Below are 21,373 nucleotides of genomic sequence, written 5' to 3' on the forward strand. Positions count from 1 at the left end.
CTTGCCATTATATAATGTATCTGAAACCTGTCAGTATCTCCAGGGTTCTTCCATGTATACAGCCTTCTTTTCTGATTCTTGAACCAAGTGTTAGCTATGATTAAGTTGTGCTCTGTGCAAACTTCTAACAGGCGGCTTCCTCTTTCATTTCTTAGCCCCAATCCATATTCACCTACTGCGTTTCCTTCTCTCCCTTTTCCTAATACCGAATTCCAGTCACCCATGACTATTAAATTTTCGTCAACCTTCACTATCTGAATAATTTCTTTTATTTCATCGTACATTTCTTCAATTTCTTCGTCATCTGCAGAGCTAGTTTGCATATAAACTTGTACTACTGTAGTTGGTGTGGGGTTCGTGTCTATCGTGGCCACAATAATGCGTTCACTATGCTGTTTGTAGTAGCTTACCCGCATTCCTATTTTCCTATTCATTATTAAACTTACTCCTGCATTGCCCCTATTTGATTTTGTGTTTCTAACCCTGTAGTCACCTGACCAGAAGTCTTGTTCCTCCTGCCACCGAACTTCACTAATTCCTACTATATCTAACTTTAACCTATCCATTTCCCTTTTTAAATTTTCTATCCTACCTGCCCGATTAAGGGATCTGACATTCCACGCTCCGATCCGTAGGACGCCAGTTTTCTTTCTGCTGATAACAACATCCTCTTGAGTAGTCCCCGCCCGGAGATTCGAATGGGGGACTATTTTACCTCCAGAATATTTTACCCAAGATGACGCCATCATCATTTAATCATACAATAAAGCTGAATGCCCTCGGAAAAAATTACGGCCGTAGTTTCTCCTTGCTTTCAGCCGTTCGCAGTACCAGTACAGCAAGGCCGTTTTGGTTAGTGTTACAAGGCCAGATTAGTCAATCATCCACACTGTTGCCCTTGCAACTACTGAAAAGGCTGCTGCCCCTCTTCAGGAACCACACGTTTGTCTGGCCTCTCAACAGATACCCCTCCGTTGTGGTTGCACCTGCGGTACGGCTATCTGTATCGCTGAGGCACGCAAGCCTCCCCACCATCGGCAAGGTCCATGGTTCATGGGGGGGGGGGGGGGGGCTTAGAAAATTATGACATTGTTATTTAGTAAATCTGCTGAGAATGTGTTAGACACAAGCTTCGACGGGCGTTGGGTACTTGTAACTTATTTAGCTCCTTTATTTGCTGACATTGTCGAGTGCTTGTTGAATGTGCGTGCGATAGAACGCAGAACATAGAAAAACATATTAGGATCAGTCGATCTACAGGACATGACAAATATTAAAAACCACCAGCTTTATGTATTGATCTTTAAAAAAAGTTAATCTGTGGAAAACATTCAGTTTCCATAAAAGTCTGTTAACCTTCTGTTAACCAGTTTCATTTATCACAGGACAGACAGTTGCCCATTTGATAAACACTTCGCAGGATACGTAACTGAAGCTAACGCTTTATGATCTGTGGTGAAGGTCTCTGTATAATCAGAATCTATTGGTTCGAATCGATGTGGCTAGCGCAACTTGAAAAATACCATTAAAAGGATATTTTTAAGATAAATATTGCTTTGATTACGACAACTACTCATTAAATGGACAACGGAACATAAAGAGTGAGATATCATTGGAAACTATACAGTCTCACTTCCCTCACCTCTACACCCCCTCCCCTAATCCTCTGCACCCAACTCTCTCTTGAAGTTTCCAGACCCTCTACGATGTACCCAGCTAAGTAACAATTATTCGCTTGTCCACAAAGAGCAAACAATAAGCACAATACTATTCTATTTTGCATATTGACTGCGTGCGGTGATACAGCGACAGCCATTGGAGAAACAGTGAACAAGATAATAACGAGTCAGTTTTTATCGGAATGAATATTAACTTGAAACTCCATTATAACTGTGATATGTATGTTGAATAATAGCCTGACAAATGATACCATTTTCTTTAGAGATCCATCACCATTTTCAAACTGTCTGACCCATATTCTTGAAACAACTAGGCCTTTCCAGAATTCTGTCAGGTACTTATCGATTTCACTGCTCCATTTCTATTATTACGTTCCCGTTAAGCTACGTTTTGCAAATTTTTGTTTATAGAGCAAAGATTCTGTAACATCTAAACGTTCCGTACATAAACGGTTCAGCTGGATAACTACTAGATTAGCGTTCCATGAGGGAAGGTATATTCCTTTTGACACTAAACTGCGATGCATTTGTTAAAGCTACTTTAAATTCAATACTCACCACAGAGGTATTGAATTTTTGCGCAACAAATTTGAAGTGATCATGTATTTCTTTTGAGAATGAATTGGAGTCCCGTAGTGAGTATCGCAGTTCAGAGCGTTTCTCAGCTACCGTATACGAAGACATTCAACAATATACATGCTTTTTAACGTGTTATAAGCAAAATTTTGGTGTCTCTATTAGGTTGGAGACAGCCAAGATGTGTCTGCTTTGGTGGCCTTTTATGGTAAATAGCTGGCTGCGTACGTTATCATTACACCACGCAACCACAGATTGTGTCAGTATATGCGTTGGTAGCGCCATCGCTCCCGTAGGAGCGTAAACAATTCACCTAATTTCTCTGTATCAGCGCCGAGAGCTCGCTTCCAAGCACCACTAAGTTTATATCTGCTGTCTCGGACGGAGTTATACTCGCAGTTTCTAATTTGCACTGCCTCTTTAGTGACAGAATCACAGTATATATAAGCATGAGAGGAGATTATAGTTCCATCAAACTCTATTTTATACACTCCTGGAAATTGAAATAAGAACACCGTGAATTCATTGTCCCAGGAAGGGGAAACTTTATTGACACATTCTTGGGGTCAGATACATCACATGATCACACTGACAGAACCACAGGCACATAGACACAGGCAACAGAGCATGCACAATGTCGGCACTAGTACAGTGTATATCCACCTTTCGCAGCAATGCAGGCTGCTATTCTCTCATGGAGACGATCGTAGAGATGCTGGATGTAGTCCTGTGGAACGGCTTGCCATGTCATTTCCACCTGGCGCCTCAGTTGGACCAGCGTTCGTGCTGGACGTGCAGACCGCGTGAGACGACGCTTCATCCAGTCCCAAACATGCTCAATGGGGGACAGATCCGGAGATCTTGCTGGCCAGGGTAGTTGACTTACACCTTCTAGAGCACGTTGGGTGGCACGGGATACATGCGGACGTGCATTGTCCTGTTGGAACAGCAAGTTCCCTTGCCGGTCTAGGAATGGTAGAACGATGGGTTCGATGACGGTTTGGATGTACCGTGCACTATTCAGTGTCCCCTCGACGATCACCAGAGGTGTACGGCCAGTGTAGGAGATCGCTCCCCACACCATGATGCCGGGTGTTGGCCCTGTGTGCCTCGGTCGTATGCAGTCCTGATTGTGGCTCTCACCTGCACGGCGCCAAACACGCATACGACCATCATTGACACCAAGGCAGAAGCGAGTCTCATCGCTGAAGACGACACGTCTCCATTCGTCCCTCCATTCATGCCTGTCGCGACACCACTGGAGGCGGGCTCCACGATGTTGGGGCGTGAGCGGAAGACGGCCTAACGGTGTGCGGCACCGTAGCCCAGTTTCATGGAGACGGTTGCGAATGGTCCTCGCAGACAACCCCAGGAGCAACAGTGTCCCTAATTTGCTGGGAAGTGGCGGTGCGGTCCCCTACGGCACTGCGTAGAATCCTACGGTCTTGGCGTGCATCCGTGCGTCGCTGCGGTCCGGTCCCAGGTCGACGGGCACGTGCACCTTCCGCCGACCACTGGCGACAACATCGATGTACTGTGGAGACCTCACGTCCCACGTGTTGAGCAATTCGGCAGTACGTCCACCCGGCCTCCCGCATGCCCACTATACGCCCTCGCTCAAAGTCCGTCAACTGCACATACGGTTCACGTCCACGCTGTCGCGGCATGCTACCAGTGTTAAAGACTGCGATGGAGCACCGTATGCCACGGCAAACTGGCTGACACTGACGGCGGCGGTGCACAAATGCTGCGCAGCTAGCGCCATTCGACGGCCAACACCGCGGTTCCTGGTGTGTCCGCTGTGCCGTGCGTGTGATCATTGCTTGTACAGCCCTCTCGCAGTGTCCGGAGTAAGTATGGTGGGTCTGACACACCGGTGTCAATGTGTTCTTTTTTCCATTTCCAGGAGTGTATTTATTTCTGAGATTGTTCTCAGGAACTGCAGATCTGTCAAATTCACAACATTTAATGTATCGCTGGTGTTCACTGGAAACAACACAGATAGACTAAACGATGTAGTTGATTTCCCAGTCACATGGACTTTTATAAATCCCAGGGACCCTGAGGTCCAAACTGTACTCAATTGGACTTAGCATCTCCTTTACCTGCTTAGGCGGTCGGAAAAGGAGCCATCACAGAAGCAACCATCACATGACGGCCAGTTCCTCCCGACGAAGATGATATACGTGATCGTCGAAAACTTTTGGTTTTACCCAGATTTGACGCAGCAGGAAATCGAAGATATCTTATAGCTTCAACTAATGAGCCACAGAGACAGAAGGGACGCTACGCAGGGAGCACATTAATAAAACCGACAAACTGCAAGAACATATTTCTGACTTCAAATGGAGGAAAAAAAGGTTGTATGAACATGTGTCCAAAAGTGCGTCGTTCCCGCGGTAGACGGCGCTAACGTATGAAAGTTCCTCTGACTACGCGTCGTGTGTTCGTTGTGTGTTGCAGGCTGTGTGATTGATGCAGTGTACTGTAAGCAGCAGAATGGTCTCTGGTAAAGAGGACTGATGACAGATATCCCTAATTTTGATGGTCTGGCGCAAACACTATCGACAAAATCCTTCCCGTAGAGGGAAATCCGCTGCTGATAATCCTTGCACTCGTTGCGGGTGAAGGGGATAAGAGCAGCTGTCATGAAGGATACACATAATAATACTTTGGCTTACACCACGTTGGCAGGCCGCTTGCCTGGAGCTTGTACTAGGGCTCATCTCGATACCTTGTAGTACCCGGTCCGTAAAACCTGGTGTACGCACAGTCTGCCGCCTCCCTGCACGTTCATCTGTCTGGAAGGACCCATGATTATACAAACGCCCAATAAGGGCTTGAAATGTTGTGTGATGTGGTTGGTGTCTGTGTGGGTACTTGTTCAGATAGAGCCGTGCTGCCCCTCGACCGTTTCCATCTGCTTGGCCGTACACTAATTCCTAACATGAATACCGGACAGTTCTGCTGCATACAGTGCGCTGCGTCAATCACACAGTCTGCAACACATAAGGAACATACGGCACCTGGTCAGAGGAACTTTCATTCATCAGCGCCGTCTAACGTGTTAACGCAGTTTGTCGGTTTTTATTAATGTTCACGCTGTATAATACCACTGAAATGTGAATCACTAAAGAAAGGCATTCGTAAACACCCAGGGATGCCACTACACTGCCGAAAGTACGTGTGCCTATTTACTTACGTTGTCTGCGATGTATATATAAAAGTAGAAGAAAGTGAGGTGAAGGCAGAGATTTGGTATATTGTCGCTGAAATCTCGTCACAGTTAGACCCGTATTACACTGCATAGGATCTTTGTCAAAAATCCCTTATATTTCGCGGTGTAAAGGAGTATTTCTATCATTTCTCCTATAAAAGTCGGAGCATGGTACTAGCCTTTACAAAAGTTTGTCAAAGAACTCTGACAGCGTAATACGGATCTGTGGTTTGATTGATTGCGCAACGTACCCCGGGGGTCGTCGGCCGGCGAGCTGAGACCGTTGTGCTGCGGGTAGAAGGCGGGCAGCGTCCCCGGCGCGTCGGGATCCCGGAACACCAGCCGCGGGCTCCGCTCGCGCTGTGGGCTCGGCCTGCAAGCACACCAGCATAGCTCATCCTCACCATCTTGCCACTGCTACTTCTTACACAAATATACTGCCGCGAACCCAGACGGAAACAGAAAACAGAAGTGGTTTATGGCGTTCCCCGAGGTAGCGTTATAGGCCCTTTGCTGTTCATTATGTACAGGAACGATTTGGGAGACAATCTGAATAGCCGTCTGCTGATTATGTTGTCGTTTTCGACTAGTAAAGTCATTAGAATATCAAAACAAATTGCAAAACGATTTGGAAAGGTATCTGTATGGTGCAAACATTGACAATTGGCAACTGACCATAAAGAACGAAAAGTGTGAGGTCCTCTTAATGAGTGCTAAAAGCAATAGGCTAGACTTCGATTATACCATAAATCAGTCAGATCTGAAGGCCGTACATTCAACTAAATACCTAGTAATTACAATTACGAACAACTTAAATTATAAGGAATACATAGGAAATATTGTGGGGGAAGGCTAACTAAAGACTGTGTTTTATTGGCAGGACACTTAGAAAATGTAACAGATATACTAAAGAGACTGCCTACACGAAGCTTGTCCATCCTATTTTAGAATACTGCTGCGCGGTGTGGGAGCCTTGCCAGATAGGACTGACAGAGTACATCGAGAATGTTGAAAGAAGGGAAGCACTTTTTGTATTATCGCGAAATGGGGGAGACAGTGTCACTAAAATGATACAGGATTTGGGGAGGACATCATTAAAACACGAAATTTAGAAAATAAGTGAAATCAGAGCCAGCACGGAAAGATATAGGTGCTAGTTTTTTCGGCGCGCTATACGAGATCGCAGTAATATAGAGTTATTGTGAAGGAGATCCGATGAACCCTTTGCCAGGCACTTAAATGTGACTTGCAGAGTATCCATGTAGATGTAGATGTAGGAAGTACAGCAGATAACGAAATTTTACTTATTATCCTTATAGAGTACAGTAGGAACAATACATGACTGAATATTGTAACGGTCCTCTCTTCATTATTCATATTCAAATTATTAAAAGTTAATATCACTGCACGTGAGTGATAATCAATTTTGTAGCAATGTTTATTGTTAAATCCCAGGAGAGGAATCTTCACACATATAGTCGATTATTTGCTTAACTTGCAATTGGCATCATTGTATTGTGTTCTTCATACAGTAGTGGAAATCAGTGTAAGGGCATGGGTATTTGCAGAAAAATTAACATTTTCAGTTTGAATAGTTGTGCACAATGTATATGCAATAATATGAAATCCAGTATTCCGACAAATGCAATCAAATGGTATCGCACTTGACATCAGTAGTGCAGTATACAGGGTGAGTCACTAACTATTGCCACCAAGAATAACTCCGGAAATATGATAGCAGCTGAAAGGTTTGTGGGACAAAAGTTGCATGGGACAACGGGGGCCATAATATGACGTTTGTTTTTTGTTGCTAGGTGGGGTCGCTTCAGAGATATGAATGTCAAATTTGTTTTTTTTTTTAAATGGGATGTTATAGTTTGGTACTTATTTTCTGATAGCGGCTGTTGAGACGAATCCAGTGATGTGTAACAGTAAAGTCTTTGAAGCTCAACGAAGATCAGAAAGGTGTCGTGAACGTCCATTTACAGAAGGTGTCCGAAGTGATAACCATTGGTATCAATGCAGTGCTACAATCTTCTTATCATGGATTGAATGGTATTCCTTATCATATCGGCACGTATCGAAGCACATGCTCTGACAATTATTTCTCGCATATCTTCAGTTTTAGGTGGAAAGTCTCTAAAAGCAATGTCTTTTACGAATCCCAACAAGTCTGGCAAACGAGCCGGCCAAGACACATCTTCTACGGGTCCAATCTAACGATTTGGGAGTTGTCTCTGCAACTCATTTCTAGCCATAAGCGAAAACTGTGCCGGACACCCATCGTGTTGATACCACATTCTGTTCCTTGGTCCTAAAGGTATTTCTTCCAATAACAGGAATGTAGTGTACTTCCTACCATTAAGATTTCCTTCGATGAATTAGGGGCCTATAATTCTGTCCTCCAGAATTCCACACAGTACATTCACCGACCACGGATTTGGTGTGCAACTTGCCGCAGCCAACACGGATTTTCAGTTACCCAGAAATGAATGTTGTGCAAATTAACATTTTCATGGTTCGTGAATGTAGCCTCATCAGTAAATAAAATCAAATTAATACATGTGTCATCCCTTTGAATCTAAAGTTGAGCCCATCGGCAGAATTTAATGCATCGCATACAATCCGTACCAGTTAATTCTTGGTGGAGACTGATATAGGAAGGAAGATATTTATGGTGATGCAGAACACGAACAACACTACTCTGGCTCATGCCGGATTCCCCTGCGATTTGACGCGAACTAACGCAAGGATCTCGAACCACAGTGACAAGAGTACCAATTTTAGTTTCCTCGTTAGTAACTTTCATTTGTTGGAAATGTTTCCAATGCGTTAAAGATCCAGTTGTTCTCAATTTCTCATTCACATATTTAAATGTACGACGTGTAGGGTGAGTACGTTAAGGATATCTTTCAGCATATAAGTCTCTAGCTCTCACTGAATTTCATTGGCATTCTCCGTAAATGAGAATTATCTCGACTTGTTCTTCGAAGGAATACATCATTCACATTCGCTTGATTCGACGACACTAGTCTTACCGCTCCTATTAGTGTTGTACTGCGAAACCGTCGAATGATGTTTACATGTCAATGGCACGTTAGGTGGATACGCCGTATTCGGCGTATATTTACTACTTGCACGATATACGAGAGAGAATTGTCAGAGCATGTGCTTCGATAAGTGCCGAAGTGATCAGGAATACCACTCAGTCCATGATATGAAGACTGTAACGCTGCATTGACACCAATGGCCATCACTTCGAAGACTTTCTGTAAATGGAAGTTCATGCCACCTTTCTAAGATCTGTTGACCTTCAATTGGATTCGTCTCGATAGCCGCTGTCAGAAAATAAATACCAAAGTATAAAATCCCTTTAAAAAAAAAGTTGACCTTAATATCCCTGATGCGACCCCACCTAGCAACAGAAATCCAACGGCATATTATGGTCCCCGTTTTCCCATGCAACTTTTGTCACACAAACTTTTCAGCTACTATCATAATTTCGGAGTTATTCTAGGTGGCAATAGTTAGTGGCTCACCCTGTATAATAAGGCATGAACGGTTCAAGCGATAGAATGTGGAACTCGGTATAAAGGCAGTCGGCTCTGTGCGATTGTATGTACGTGACTTGATTGCAAATAGGAAACAGACACCGTTAGCGACAATGCGTGTTGCGATCGGAAGCCATTATTGTGACAACGTCACGTGGTAAACAGTTATCATGTGATGAAAAAGGAAAACTCGGTACGTACAAGGAAATAGGACCCTCTAGTCTGCCAAGAAGCTGAGCTGTTCAAGTACAGTGATTGATAATTTCGTTAGATTGGGCGCATGATATGGACATATCGAAAAATATACGCGAAGTAGAAACTTATTTGAGGCACACAAAGGGATGCTTTTCCACAAAGCAAGGGCCGCAAACCGTCATTCATCTCAACTTGTGGCGTTTTACAGTGTACGACATATTTTGTCACATGAAAAACATCTTGCATTCAAGAAACGACTGAAGAAACCCACTCTAACAACCAAACGGTAGCAGGCTAATTTGGACTTTTCTCAGAAACATATGTCATGGGCTTTAGAATTGGATAAAGTGGTCTTCAGCAATAAGAAGAAGTTTAATTTAGATGGGCAGGATGGATTTCAACATTATCGGCATCATCTGAGAACAGAGCAGCAGGTAAGAAGGAGCAGAAATTTTGATAATGGAAGTGTTCCGATTAGGGCGGCCTTCTGCGCTGAATGTAAGTCACGTATTATCGTCTGAACACTAGAATAAACACTAACATGCACAATGAGATGCTAGAGACAGAACTGATTAGAATAAATGAGGACTTACGGGACGAAGGTCTAATGTTTCCACAAGATAAAGCATCTGTGTATGCTTCTGCTACAACCGAAAAGTAGTTTGAAGATAAATATATTGATGCCTTGCCCTGGTCAGCACGCAGCCCAGATTTACATCCCGTGTGAAACCTCTTGGGAATATTAGCTAGGCGTTTTTATAGCAATGGACGTCAATTTGAGGCCGTATGTGAGCCGAAAACAGCGATACGAGGAGAGTGGGTGACTGTTTCACTCAAGAACCACAAACTCTAACAAAATCAATGCCGAAGAGAATTTTTAAGGTAATTAGGAAGGAAGAACGGAGGTCGGACAGACTACTAACAACGCAGTAACGAAACACGACACAGAGTGCCTTTGTACCAATTTCCATCCACGAAATGCAAAAGCCAAATTTTTTACTCGTGTTATAAAAGAAACTATATAATTTCATAGAAAATTCGATACATGTATGCTTCACACTTGGTACTATTATTTCCGTGGAACCCCGTCTTTAAACAGATTTCCTATACTTTAACTGCGTAGTATAAATGTATTTCAGTGGGACCTGGGATGGGTAAATGACTAGCTTGAAACATAACGATCCTGATTTAGGTAGTCCGTGATTTCCCTAAATCACTTCGGGTAAAAGCCGGGGTGGTTCCTTTCAAAGGGCACGGCTGACTTCCTTCCCCATCCTCCCCTAATCCGATGGACCGATGACATTCCTGTTTGGTCCCCTCCCCCGAATCAGTTAACCAACCCAACAAGTTCTGTAGGTCAGATTACTATCTAGGTGACTTGCGCCTTTTATTATTAACATAGTTTCACATTAATGGCTATAATTCACAAGTGCAAATTATTTGAAATAATTGTGATAATGACAAATATTGATAGAAATATCAAAATATGGCGAATATTTCTAAAGTTAATGACTCTATGTTCGCTATATATTTCACCTGATATCGATTGTTAAATCGATAAAAATATAAATAGTAACAAGTTCTCTGAACAACATCAAACCAACTTTGCAAAAGAAGAACAAGTGATAAAAATTTTTTTAACATGCTTTTACCATTGTTTATTCGAAAACTGATTTTCATGTTGTAATATCGTAGCATAAGTAACTATCGATATATAAAGAGAAAAGTACGTATGTTGTAAAGTTTCGCCTAAGTACTAGAAAACTACACAAGCGTCCAAAATAATGAATTAAATACTTCATAAATCATAAGACGTTCCGACAGAGCCAAAAACCAGTGGTCGTATATTTCTGTTGGGGTGGAGAGATTTCGATAGGGCTTGATTTATTAAAATAATTATGTAGATCGTTAGGGGCATAAAGGGCCAGAGATTTAATACACAGAGCTTCGATAGGGCTTGATTTATTGCAATGATTATGAAGGTCCTTAGGGGCATAAAGGGCCTGAGATTTAGCACACAAAATTGCGAACTCTGGGAGCAACAATGGATTTAACTCGACTGAGCATCGTATCGAACTGAGATTGGGTGATAGGTACGGGTACATCATTCCGTGCTGCTTCAATTCTGCCAGAGTTCACGAGTCGTAGCGGTTGGCGAGTAGCGGCATGCCATCTGTCGGGAGCATAGGACCAGGTGTTTTGAATGGATGAGAGATCCAGAGAACGTGTTAGCCAGGGTAACAGTCCAACACCCTCCATATCGAGCGAGGTAGGTCGCAAAAGCACAGGCAACGTGCGGTCTTGCGTTATCTTGTTGGAAGATTACATCACGGAGGACTCGAAGATAGAGCACAGCCACCGGTCTTAACAAGTCACAGATTTAACGGCTTCTGTGCAAATTATTATTGCCTATGCCAGCCAAAAGTGATAGTGTTGTGTGACGCGCAAATACTCATACTTCACATATGGGGCCAATAGGTCCACGCGAGGTACTATCCATCAATGCACTTTTGATGGTTGGCCTTTCTTTATGTCCAAATTTGTTTCGTCCTTTCAGAATGAAGTCTCTTTCTTTCATCAGACCACGGTGTTCCAGTCCGTTCCTTTTTTACCTCTGACCAACTTTTCAAGCAAATATCTTCTGCCTGAATGTTTTTCTATCTGCGACGTCTGCCTGAATTATGCCGGCTACTTTAAGATCCTGCTTAATCGCAGCGACCCATTTCATTGGCTCAATTTTGGCCTTACTTCTGTTTTCGTAGAATTCTACTATTTCTTAGTCAACCTAGTGGGTGCCATTATTTTAATGTGCCCATAAAATTTAAGTCTTCGTTTTCTCAGGCCACCTTGTATGTCTGTGTATTCTTCTAGTTCCTTATTACTTTTCAGCCTATAAATTTCTCCATCAGTAATTTTGGGCCTAATTTTTTCGTAATAGTCTTTCTTTCTTTTGAATTTCTTCAGTATCGTTCGCTCTATTTAAATGCTTTAGTCGCTCAGTATTTGATAATGAGAGCACTTAGTGACTTGCAATACACTTCACACATAGTTTCAAACTTTTTCTCACTGCCAAACTATACAAAGTAATGGAGGGAAAAACATATATGGATTACTACACATTCGCTGGTTACGCAGTAAAATTGCAGCATGAAACATGCTGTTTTGATTTATCCCTTCTTGACTACCAACTGTATTTTCGATGCTGGCCGGAGTGGCCGAGCGGTTCTAGGCGCTACAGTCTGGAACCGAGCGACCGCTATGGTCGCAGGTTCGAATCCTGCCTGTGGCATGGATGTGTGTGATGTCCTTAGGTTAGTTAGGTTTAAGTAGTTGTAAGTTCTAGGGCACTGATGACCTCAGAAGTTAAGTTCCATAGTGCTCAGAAGTACTTGAACCATTTTCGACACATCTTGCATTAAGTAACGAAATTCGCTGGAGATACAGGTGAAATATATGTACATGAAAAATATGTTAAATATATGTGGCTGAGAAGCTCATCCTGAACCCCTGGAACGATTGCAACCAGAATATAGTAACGATATTAGTTACGAGCTGGAAAGGAATACTGTGGGGGCAACTGTCACGAACCTACCTCTGGGATGATCGTGATAACGTGGAGAGAGAAGGCAGGGGAGGAGGAGACGGACAGACAGCAGAGGAGATGGACAGAGACTGTAGTTGGAAGAGATAGGCAGAGCTGGGGAGGGGGGGGGGGGTTGGGAGAAGGAGGAGCAGGAGATGAAGAGAGAGACGGGAGAAGGAAATTGACAGAGAAAGGGTAGAGGAGGAGACGAACAGGGAGGGGGGGAGGAGGGAATGGATAGAGAGAGGGGAGGAGAGGAGACTGACAGAGGAAGGAGAGAGGCGGAGGTGGTCAGCGGGAGGGGGAGAAGGAGATGGACTAATAGAAGATAGGAATAAATGCATACCCGGGCAACGCCAGATACTCAGCTAGTAATCTGATAAAAGAAAGAAACTGAGAAAAAATAGGATCTAATATTCAGTGGTATACAATGTTGTTAGAGATGAAACATAAAGCCCAAGTGGAAAAGGTAAAACAGAAAATCGGACGTGACTTTTTTAAAGGAATTTTTTTTTAGCATTGATCTGAAATGTTTCAGGGAAATCCAAATCAGAATGCGCGGACTCGGACTGAGCCACCATTCTCTCAATGCCATTCCATCACTCTACAGGTACACATAATACTATGTCCTTCCTTTAGTTTCACACACACTCACACACACACACACACACACACACACACACACACACACACAACGTAACCGAAAATTTAACTTCTGCCATATCGTCTGAGCAATGGGCGTCGCCACATAGCTAGGAAGAATCGTCGATTCATGTATTCGGTTGAGTCTGGATTTTGATTTATATTTTGCTTTCTAAGTGCCTTTGAGACTTGTCGGAGATAAGCTTGCGATATTTACATGTACTAAGAAAAACACAATAATTATCGCATATTCAATGCAAGAAAATCTGGCAAGAACTTCTGCTGCGAATTCGATGCACCTGCAATACATGTATTAGTGTCCAATAGATAAAACTGGGAAAAAAGAAAAATGAAAGGAGAATAGGTGAGAAATAATTTTGCATCACTATTATGACTTTGCTAAATTCGGATCTGTGTTAGTATGTTTGTGAAAGGGTACTCTGCTTCGAATGGGTATATGATTCAAAGCTAACGAGAATCACTGTGTTACACCCGTAATTAGCACATTGGACAAAAGAAATTAGTCACACCCAAGAGCGTACAGTATAACACCGGCCCTGGCCGTGATACTCATCTCAGTTCGAGGCTCAATAAGTTTCTTCACATATGCCATATCCACCTGAATCCACTCATTGATGACTACATCCCACAGAGCTAATAAACTACAGGGATACTGTTTGCTACGTTTGACCCGCTGTTATAAATAGTCCTATATTTTCTATGGGATTAACGTCTGGTGATTTAGAGGGTTAGTCGAGCTGCCATAAGGCGAAATAAATATTCTGGTTATTGATAACAGTTACCTGAATGATTGAGCCAAAGTCATTGTGTGAAAAACACTACCAAAACATGACGGAACCATCTTCGACCTGAAGTACATCCTCCGCATACTGCAGGTTAAATGCATCATTCAGCTATCGGTGCATGGACGCCTTGCATCATTTTAAAAGAGGCGAAATCCCCTTTCGTCGTACTACATTATCCACGTCTAGTCAGTTACTGTCTAGTTTCTGTATTGTTTGGCCCACTGATGACATGCAGTTTTATGTGCAGCTTTGAGCAATTGCATTTTACAAGGTACCCAACTCCAAGTGTCAGTTGCATTTAGTGCCTTCAGCAATGTTCGTTCAGAGAATGGTTGAGATGGAGCTGCATTCACTAACAGCAGAAACTCCAACCTATTATGAAATCAACTGTCACTGACAAGGCGTCACATTCGTCTCCGCTCCCTTTTGGATGGAATTAGAGCTGCGCTCTACAAAAACTACGGTTTGGTTGCTTTGGTACAGTACATAAATGACGTAGTCAAAGGTAGGATTACTTTTAGTATTATTAGCGTCAGTAGGCGAAGATACATAAATGACAAGTTTGTTTGTGTAGCTACTTGGTTTGTAAATAGAACTGCCTTTTCCTGCTGCTGCTAGTAGCAGGAAAAGGCAGTTTTATTTACAAAACAAGTATACATAAATGAATCTATGTGAGGCAAACTGGGTTCCAACGACTTCACTTTGTGTTTTGCTTCTTTGTTTGTTTTGCACATAAACAGAACGACACATCTTTCAGAATTAATCCACTGTGTATTTTATATCCTTACAAAACATAAGTTGCATTTTATAAGTAAGGAATATTAGTTGATCGCGCAACGCCTCCGCTTTTATGTAACCGAAGCAACTACTTTTGATGTAAGTACAGTTTACATGCGCAAACATAAAAAAGTCAATGTAATCATTGGTGTTATTTCGTACTCAATGAAACGTTTTCCTTCGTGATCAAAGGCAAGAGCTTTCTATTATTTTTGGTGATAAGTGCGAAATTTGTTTGCGAACAACAGAAACATATAAGCTCAACGAAGTAATGAAGCGATGTTTGATATATTTTTATTTTGTAGTTTTTTAAATTTTATCTATTTTCTGAGGAAATTGCGTTTTCTAGCGCTACATGATAAATCTGTATCGCTTTTTTTTATTTTTGCGGGAACAACCCTCTTCTTCACGTTATAAATCGGCAATTTTCGAATAAAACTTGAATTAAGTATTGACAATTTCAATTTTGTTATAAATACTGTTTATTTATTAGTAAAAAGCAGTAGCATAACAATATAGAGCAAAGATGTTGCGTAGGATTCGCGTCCCTTTATATATCCTCACTCACTTTCTTCTAGATGGTTCACCGCTTCCAGTTTTTAGGGGAATCTTGTAAGGCACCGATCTCATACGCAAAGAAAGTGATCGAAATCAGGTAACGATGGATACATATATAACACACATAACGTACAGATAAATCGAGTAGGATCTTAACTGAACAATTCCACTGGGGAAGCTACGTAATCTACACTTACTTCTGATAATCTATGGTAGTTTAAAAACTCTAGGTAGTGTCTTATTACAAGCAATGTTCTTACGCTACATTACATGATTGAAAGTGTACTCCACACCAATGTACGGGCCAAGCTGATATACCAACATATTGGGAAACTTCATTCTAGGTGTGGTCATGGACAGGTCCAAAGAGGAGAGCTCATTTATGCCGTTCTGTCACGTTTCCAAGTCGACCCATCTTACAGCACCGAGGCCATACAACCAACTGTCACAAAGGCACAACTTTAGTGCCACGACTTATGTCAGCAGTGGAAGGTCACGTGAGTGCCTGGTAACAGTCCTACATCATGTACAGCGCTATAAAGCGAAAAAGGGTCTCGTTTAATGGGGTGACTACTATTTTTTCGGCGAGTTTATGTCAGTAATATTTGCATTTTCGATGAAAGTTGAGTGTAACCTCTTGAAGAATTTACCAATGTAATGCGACAAAGCTGACATTTATACCACGTCCTGAAGGACAGAAATCTGGGGGTCCTTGAAACAGTTCAGTCACCTATCTATATGAGAAGAGCTGAATGTGCACCAAAGGATCGTTTCATGACGACGATTCCTCGAAAGGAGAAACGGTCTTCGTACGCCAGTATGAAGTGGAGAACAGTTGAGAGGCCTTAATTGCACAGCAAAATCCAACGACATGTTTAAGAGTGTAAAGAGTGCCCGTTTGGTAAAATTGTAGAGATGGGACCGTGCATAAGAGTCACTGTACATCGAGATCGTAAAATGGCTTCCGGTTTTTGTTTTCAGACTTATTTTTGTCGCATATTCGTCTGGTGGGAAACTGGTATCCATCACAATTACAGAATCTTTATATAAATAGATCAGCTAGATGGGTTTGGGATCCCGATGTGGAAGACATTATAAAAATGCGCAGTAGTGGACATTGGTGGAATACTGCTAACGCCCAGAGGTACAGAAATGACTGTATAACATAGAGTTGCGCTCTACCAAACTAGGATTCGGTAGGTTTGGTACACTACATAAATGACGTAGTAAATGGTAGGATTACCTGTAGTACTGGTAAAAATGGCAGGGTAAGAAAAGTAAATGAATGTGTAAGAGACAAACTGGGAGCCGACGACTTCTCTTTGTTTCTGTTTGTTTGGTTGGTTGTGATTCTTCAATTTCTCCAGGCGTATTTTATGACGAAATAAATCTCGGGTGAACAGCCTGGTATGAGTGTGCAAAGGACACAATATTTCGGCAATCGACCAAGTTGCTATCATCAGGTGCGCTGATGTACTGACCGGTGGTGGGCCGGCTCAAGGTATATATAGTACAATTCCCCTCCTCCCTCAGGCGCTTCCTACGTGTAGGTGCGGTCCGCGCCCCGCGCGTGGTCCAGGTACAGCATCCGTTCTCCCACCGTCTGGGCGCTGCGTCCTACGTGTTCTCGTTCAGGAGGGTCTGCCGGCACCGCTCTCGTTATTCTTCCCTCCTCCCCCGAAGTCGGTACACTCTGGGAAATATCCTTTTTCTTCTTAGTCTGGGTGATCGTGGGTTCCCACGCCTTGCTAAGGATGTAACCGCTGTCACGATTTAGTTGTGGCTCCATTACTCTAATCTCTTTGGCTTCTTTGATGACACAGTCCCAGCATTTGGAAGTCTGTGTCAGAACTTTGATTTGGTCATAATCTATGCTGTGGAGTTACGACAGGCAATGCTCAGCGATTGCCGACTTACTGGGCTGTTGCGGTCTAGTGTGACGTTGATGTTCTCGGTATCGGTCCTCAGTGGTACGAATGGTCTGACCTATGCATACGCTCCCGCATTGGCATGGTATCTGATAAACCCCTGATTTACGTAGACCTAGCTTGTCCTTGACACTACCAAGAAGGCTCTTCGTTTTGATTGGAGGACGAAAGATGGTTTTCACATGGTGTTTACGTAAAATGCGTCCAATGGTTGGTTGTTTGTTTTGCAAATAATCACAGCCGCACATCATTCAGTGTTAGTCCACTGTGTATTTTATATCCTTACAGAATAGCAATTGCATTTTGAAGTAGTAAAAATTAGTTTATCGAGTAATTTCTGTCGTTTTATGTAACAAAACAATTACTTTTGATGCAAGTACTGTGTACAACATAAAATCTATGTAATTAATATTGTTATTTTGTACTCAGTAGAATGTTCTTCATCATGATCACAGGCAAGAGTTTCTTGTTATTATTGATAAATTCGAGAGTTGTGTATGGATAACAGAAACGTATTTTATGTACGTTCGACGAAGTATTGAAGCAATGTTTGATATATTTTTGTTTTGCGTCTTTTTACGCTACTGTCGAGGAATTTGTTTTCTAGCGCCATATGATAATTCTGGATGGCTTTCTTTACAACGTCCACTTGTTTCACGTTATAGGTCAACAATTTTTGGATAAAACCAGCATTAAGCATTCACTGTTACAGTTTTGCTATAAATGCTGTTTATTCTTGAGTAATACCTTTAGTGATAACTATATAGAACAAAACTGTTCCGTATGTTATCTGGCTTTTCATATATCAGTTTCTACATGGTTCATCGCCTCTAGTTTTTAGGAGTGTTTAGTAAGACGCTGATGCATACTTAACGAAAGTGTTCGTTATGAGGTAATTACCGATAGGTATGTAACATACCCAATGTATAGGCAACGCAGGTGTGGCCTTAATTGACAAAAGCTTCTAGGAGAACTACCGTAGTCTACGCTTACTTACGGTATTATACGGTACAGTAGCCAGCTGTAGTCTTACAACTCTCCTACGACCACATGCGCAAGTTTCTAGAGGTGCAGTTGGTGGAGGTCTCCTCTTCATAAGCGACAGCCCCCATCCACATCAGACTGCTCTGATCGGAGGAAATGGCACACTGGTTAGTGCACTGGATTCATATTCTGGAGGAGCCAAGTTCAAATCGACGTCTGATCATCCTGATATACGTTCCTCTAAACTAATTGAGGTGAATAGCGAGATAGCGCCTTTGGAAAGGAACCACCCGTCCGTCTCACCCGAGCAGCTACTCCGACTCGGAGTCTATTGATCTCGTCGTCGGCGGGACGTTAAATTCTAATCTCACTTCTTCCTTCCTTTCGGACTGCTTTGATGGAAGAGTTCCTCGCAAGTAAAATATTCATTACATGGACTGGAAACAAAATCTACGGATCTGAATCCTACTCAACGTGTCTTGGATCGAGTGGGAGAAGATCCGTAGCCCGTTAAAATGTGAACGAGGCCTCCGCATTAGTCTTTCTCAGTAAGAAAATATCACAGTTAAAGGCGTTAAAGCACCTCGTAAAGACCATGTGTGGTAGCAAAGACTCCAAATACTCTATATTAATTAATTTACTGTAGTAGAGCACATTTTTAAGTTTTGTTGTATATTTCAAACGTGTATTTTCAGTTTCAGGATTTTTCTAATACAAGCTTTGGACATTACTGTATGTAAAATGTCTTGCAATTTAGTTTTATGTTACAACTGTACGACACCATCCTCTCATTTCATGAGTATGCTTAACTTATGGACACCATGATAGTAGCGTCAGAGGTGAACTGTTGCAATGTGGTATCATCTTAGAAGTAACGACTCCATGAACGCAGTAGGAGGTGGTTACAGCGGCATTTCTTATGTTTATACTGATTCAGAATCTATGTATTGCCGTCGTTTGAAGCATCTTCTTAAAAGTCAGTCAACTTACGTTCAACCTGGAGCTACTTCTTGTCTACAATTTATGGAAGAGAAAATTATGGACTAATTAAGAGGATGAGATAACTTTGAGTTTAGAATGGAGTAACTACGAAATATTAAAAACTAAAACAGATGTTTAAAAAGGATCTGAATCATAGCTCACCACATGTGTTAAATACACACATTGTAAATAGAGGACTGTCGACTCCAGGCACAACATATTACGTATACGTGATGTAAAATGTAGTGATATTGCTGTAGCTCTGGGATTACAATGTTTTTGGCCGTGATTACAGTGAGATATTCCATGAAAGGTGACTGAATCAAGTAGAGCAGATGAAGTACAAATTCACAAACCGAGTCAATAATTCCGATTTATTTCATAATTCCATTTTCAAACTTTACATCAGGCATACTGGTGTTGTTCACTGTGAAAAATATCCATGTTGATCTACCATTGTAGCCATTTTAGCTCCCTGTACTAATAAATTTGCGTATAAAAATAAGATTGGAACATTTTCCTTGTCGTTACAATAATGATTACTGAAACCGGTAACAAATACCGTTCTGCTATACGTTACTTTCCCAACGCTCTTAGTGTTTTCCTCTTTCATTAATATGTCACATTTAATTAGGAAACTGTAACTTGTTAAAAAGCCTATCATCTCAAAAATTTAATTAATCATAAAATTCCAGCAACTGTTCAAAAAGACTGTTAGTTAAAGCTACAATTATTTTTCGTATCTCATCGATACTTAGAGATGGGTCACTAGCGAAACTAGTGATTAATCATCAGACTCTCTATAAATGTAACCTCAGATGTTGTGGGACACTTCTAATGAAACTCAGTACATAAAACCAGCGCCCTAGCTAAAACGCTGCTTTAGGCTTCATGCTACAGACCAGTGGAAGAATGCACTTTTATGTATTTATTTGCTATTATTAACTTATTTAGAAACGTACGAAGCGCATACTGATACCAAGAATGAATTTCATAATACGAAAATCGAAAATGAAGAATGGCATTCAGTGCGCTCCATGGAAAAGTGTAAAGTTATGAGACGAATGTCGTTGAACGCATTAAAGTTTTACCACGTTGCGTTAAAATTTTTGACAAGGCTTGTCAAGGAGTCTCATACATTTTTCTTACATTAATTCCGGTATTCACAGTAAAAAACCGCTCTGTATTTAAGAGTTGGTTGTATAGGTTAAATCCCTGGGCGGTAGCTTACGACACACGGAGATACACTAGACAGAGATTGAATCCGTGCGTCGGTTTATCGACCGCTAGTGCGGTACACCGCTAAACTGGGTGTGGTTTTCAGATGGATTCTCACAAGCGATTAGGCCAACGTGGAACCGGTTTCCCGCCTCTATCTCTGAAACACATCACACCGTTACAGCGCCGCCAGTCGATGTGTGTGCCCGATGAAGAGAGCACATGTATACTGTGTCGAGCTTTCAGGCTGAAACAGATTCGGATTTTTCTGCACTTACAGCAAACAAAAAATGAAATACGAAATATTACCTTTACAGTTAAATTTGTTATCCTTCCGAACATGGAATACAAAGGAATAAGCGGCCAAGACACACCGTACATTTTGTCCGTGAAATAGTTAGAACATGCCAGGCAGACTTGATTGGGTTTTACAAAGCAAGAACACACACAGTCTACTCTTTCCGATGACAGATGGCGTTTACGATATTGGTATGTTGGATTAGGATGGCACTGTGCCGGAAGGAGGGCGTCGAAACACGCAAACGACTATCAGATGCATGACGTCCAACGGCTTATCAGATGACACCGTTCAGTGTGTAATGACACTAGGAAAAAGGAATGATGGACGATTTATCCCCTGACTACACACATTAAAATCTCACAATAACAATTCAGAGA

The 21,373-nt window shown here is 42.0% G+C and overlaps 1 protein-coding gene across 4 annotated transcripts in view; it reads right to left on the reverse strand.

Moving 5' to 3' along the window:
• The window catches only part of LOC126299050 (serine proteinase stubble), a 419,426-nt gene that overhangs the window by 211,372 nt on the left and 186,681 nt on the right, over positions 1-21,373 (reverse strand). For all 4 annotated transcript variants that reach the window (XM_049990706.1, XM_049990705.1, XM_049990707.1 and 1 more), the window contains one exon: positions 5,724-5,845. In XM_049990706.1, the coding sequence (XP_049846663.1) occupies positions 5,724-5,845 (122 nt within the window). The remainder of the gene's footprint in view (positions 1-5,723; positions 5,846-21,373) is intronic.

Source organism: Schistocerca gregaria, chromosome X, assembly GCF_023897955.1.
Source record: "Schistocerca gregaria isolate iqSchGreg1 chromosome X, iqSchGreg1.2, whole genome shotgun sequence".
Classification (NCBI taxonomy): domain Eukaryota; kingdom Metazoa; phylum Arthropoda; class Insecta; order Orthoptera; family Acrididae; genus Schistocerca; species Schistocerca gregaria.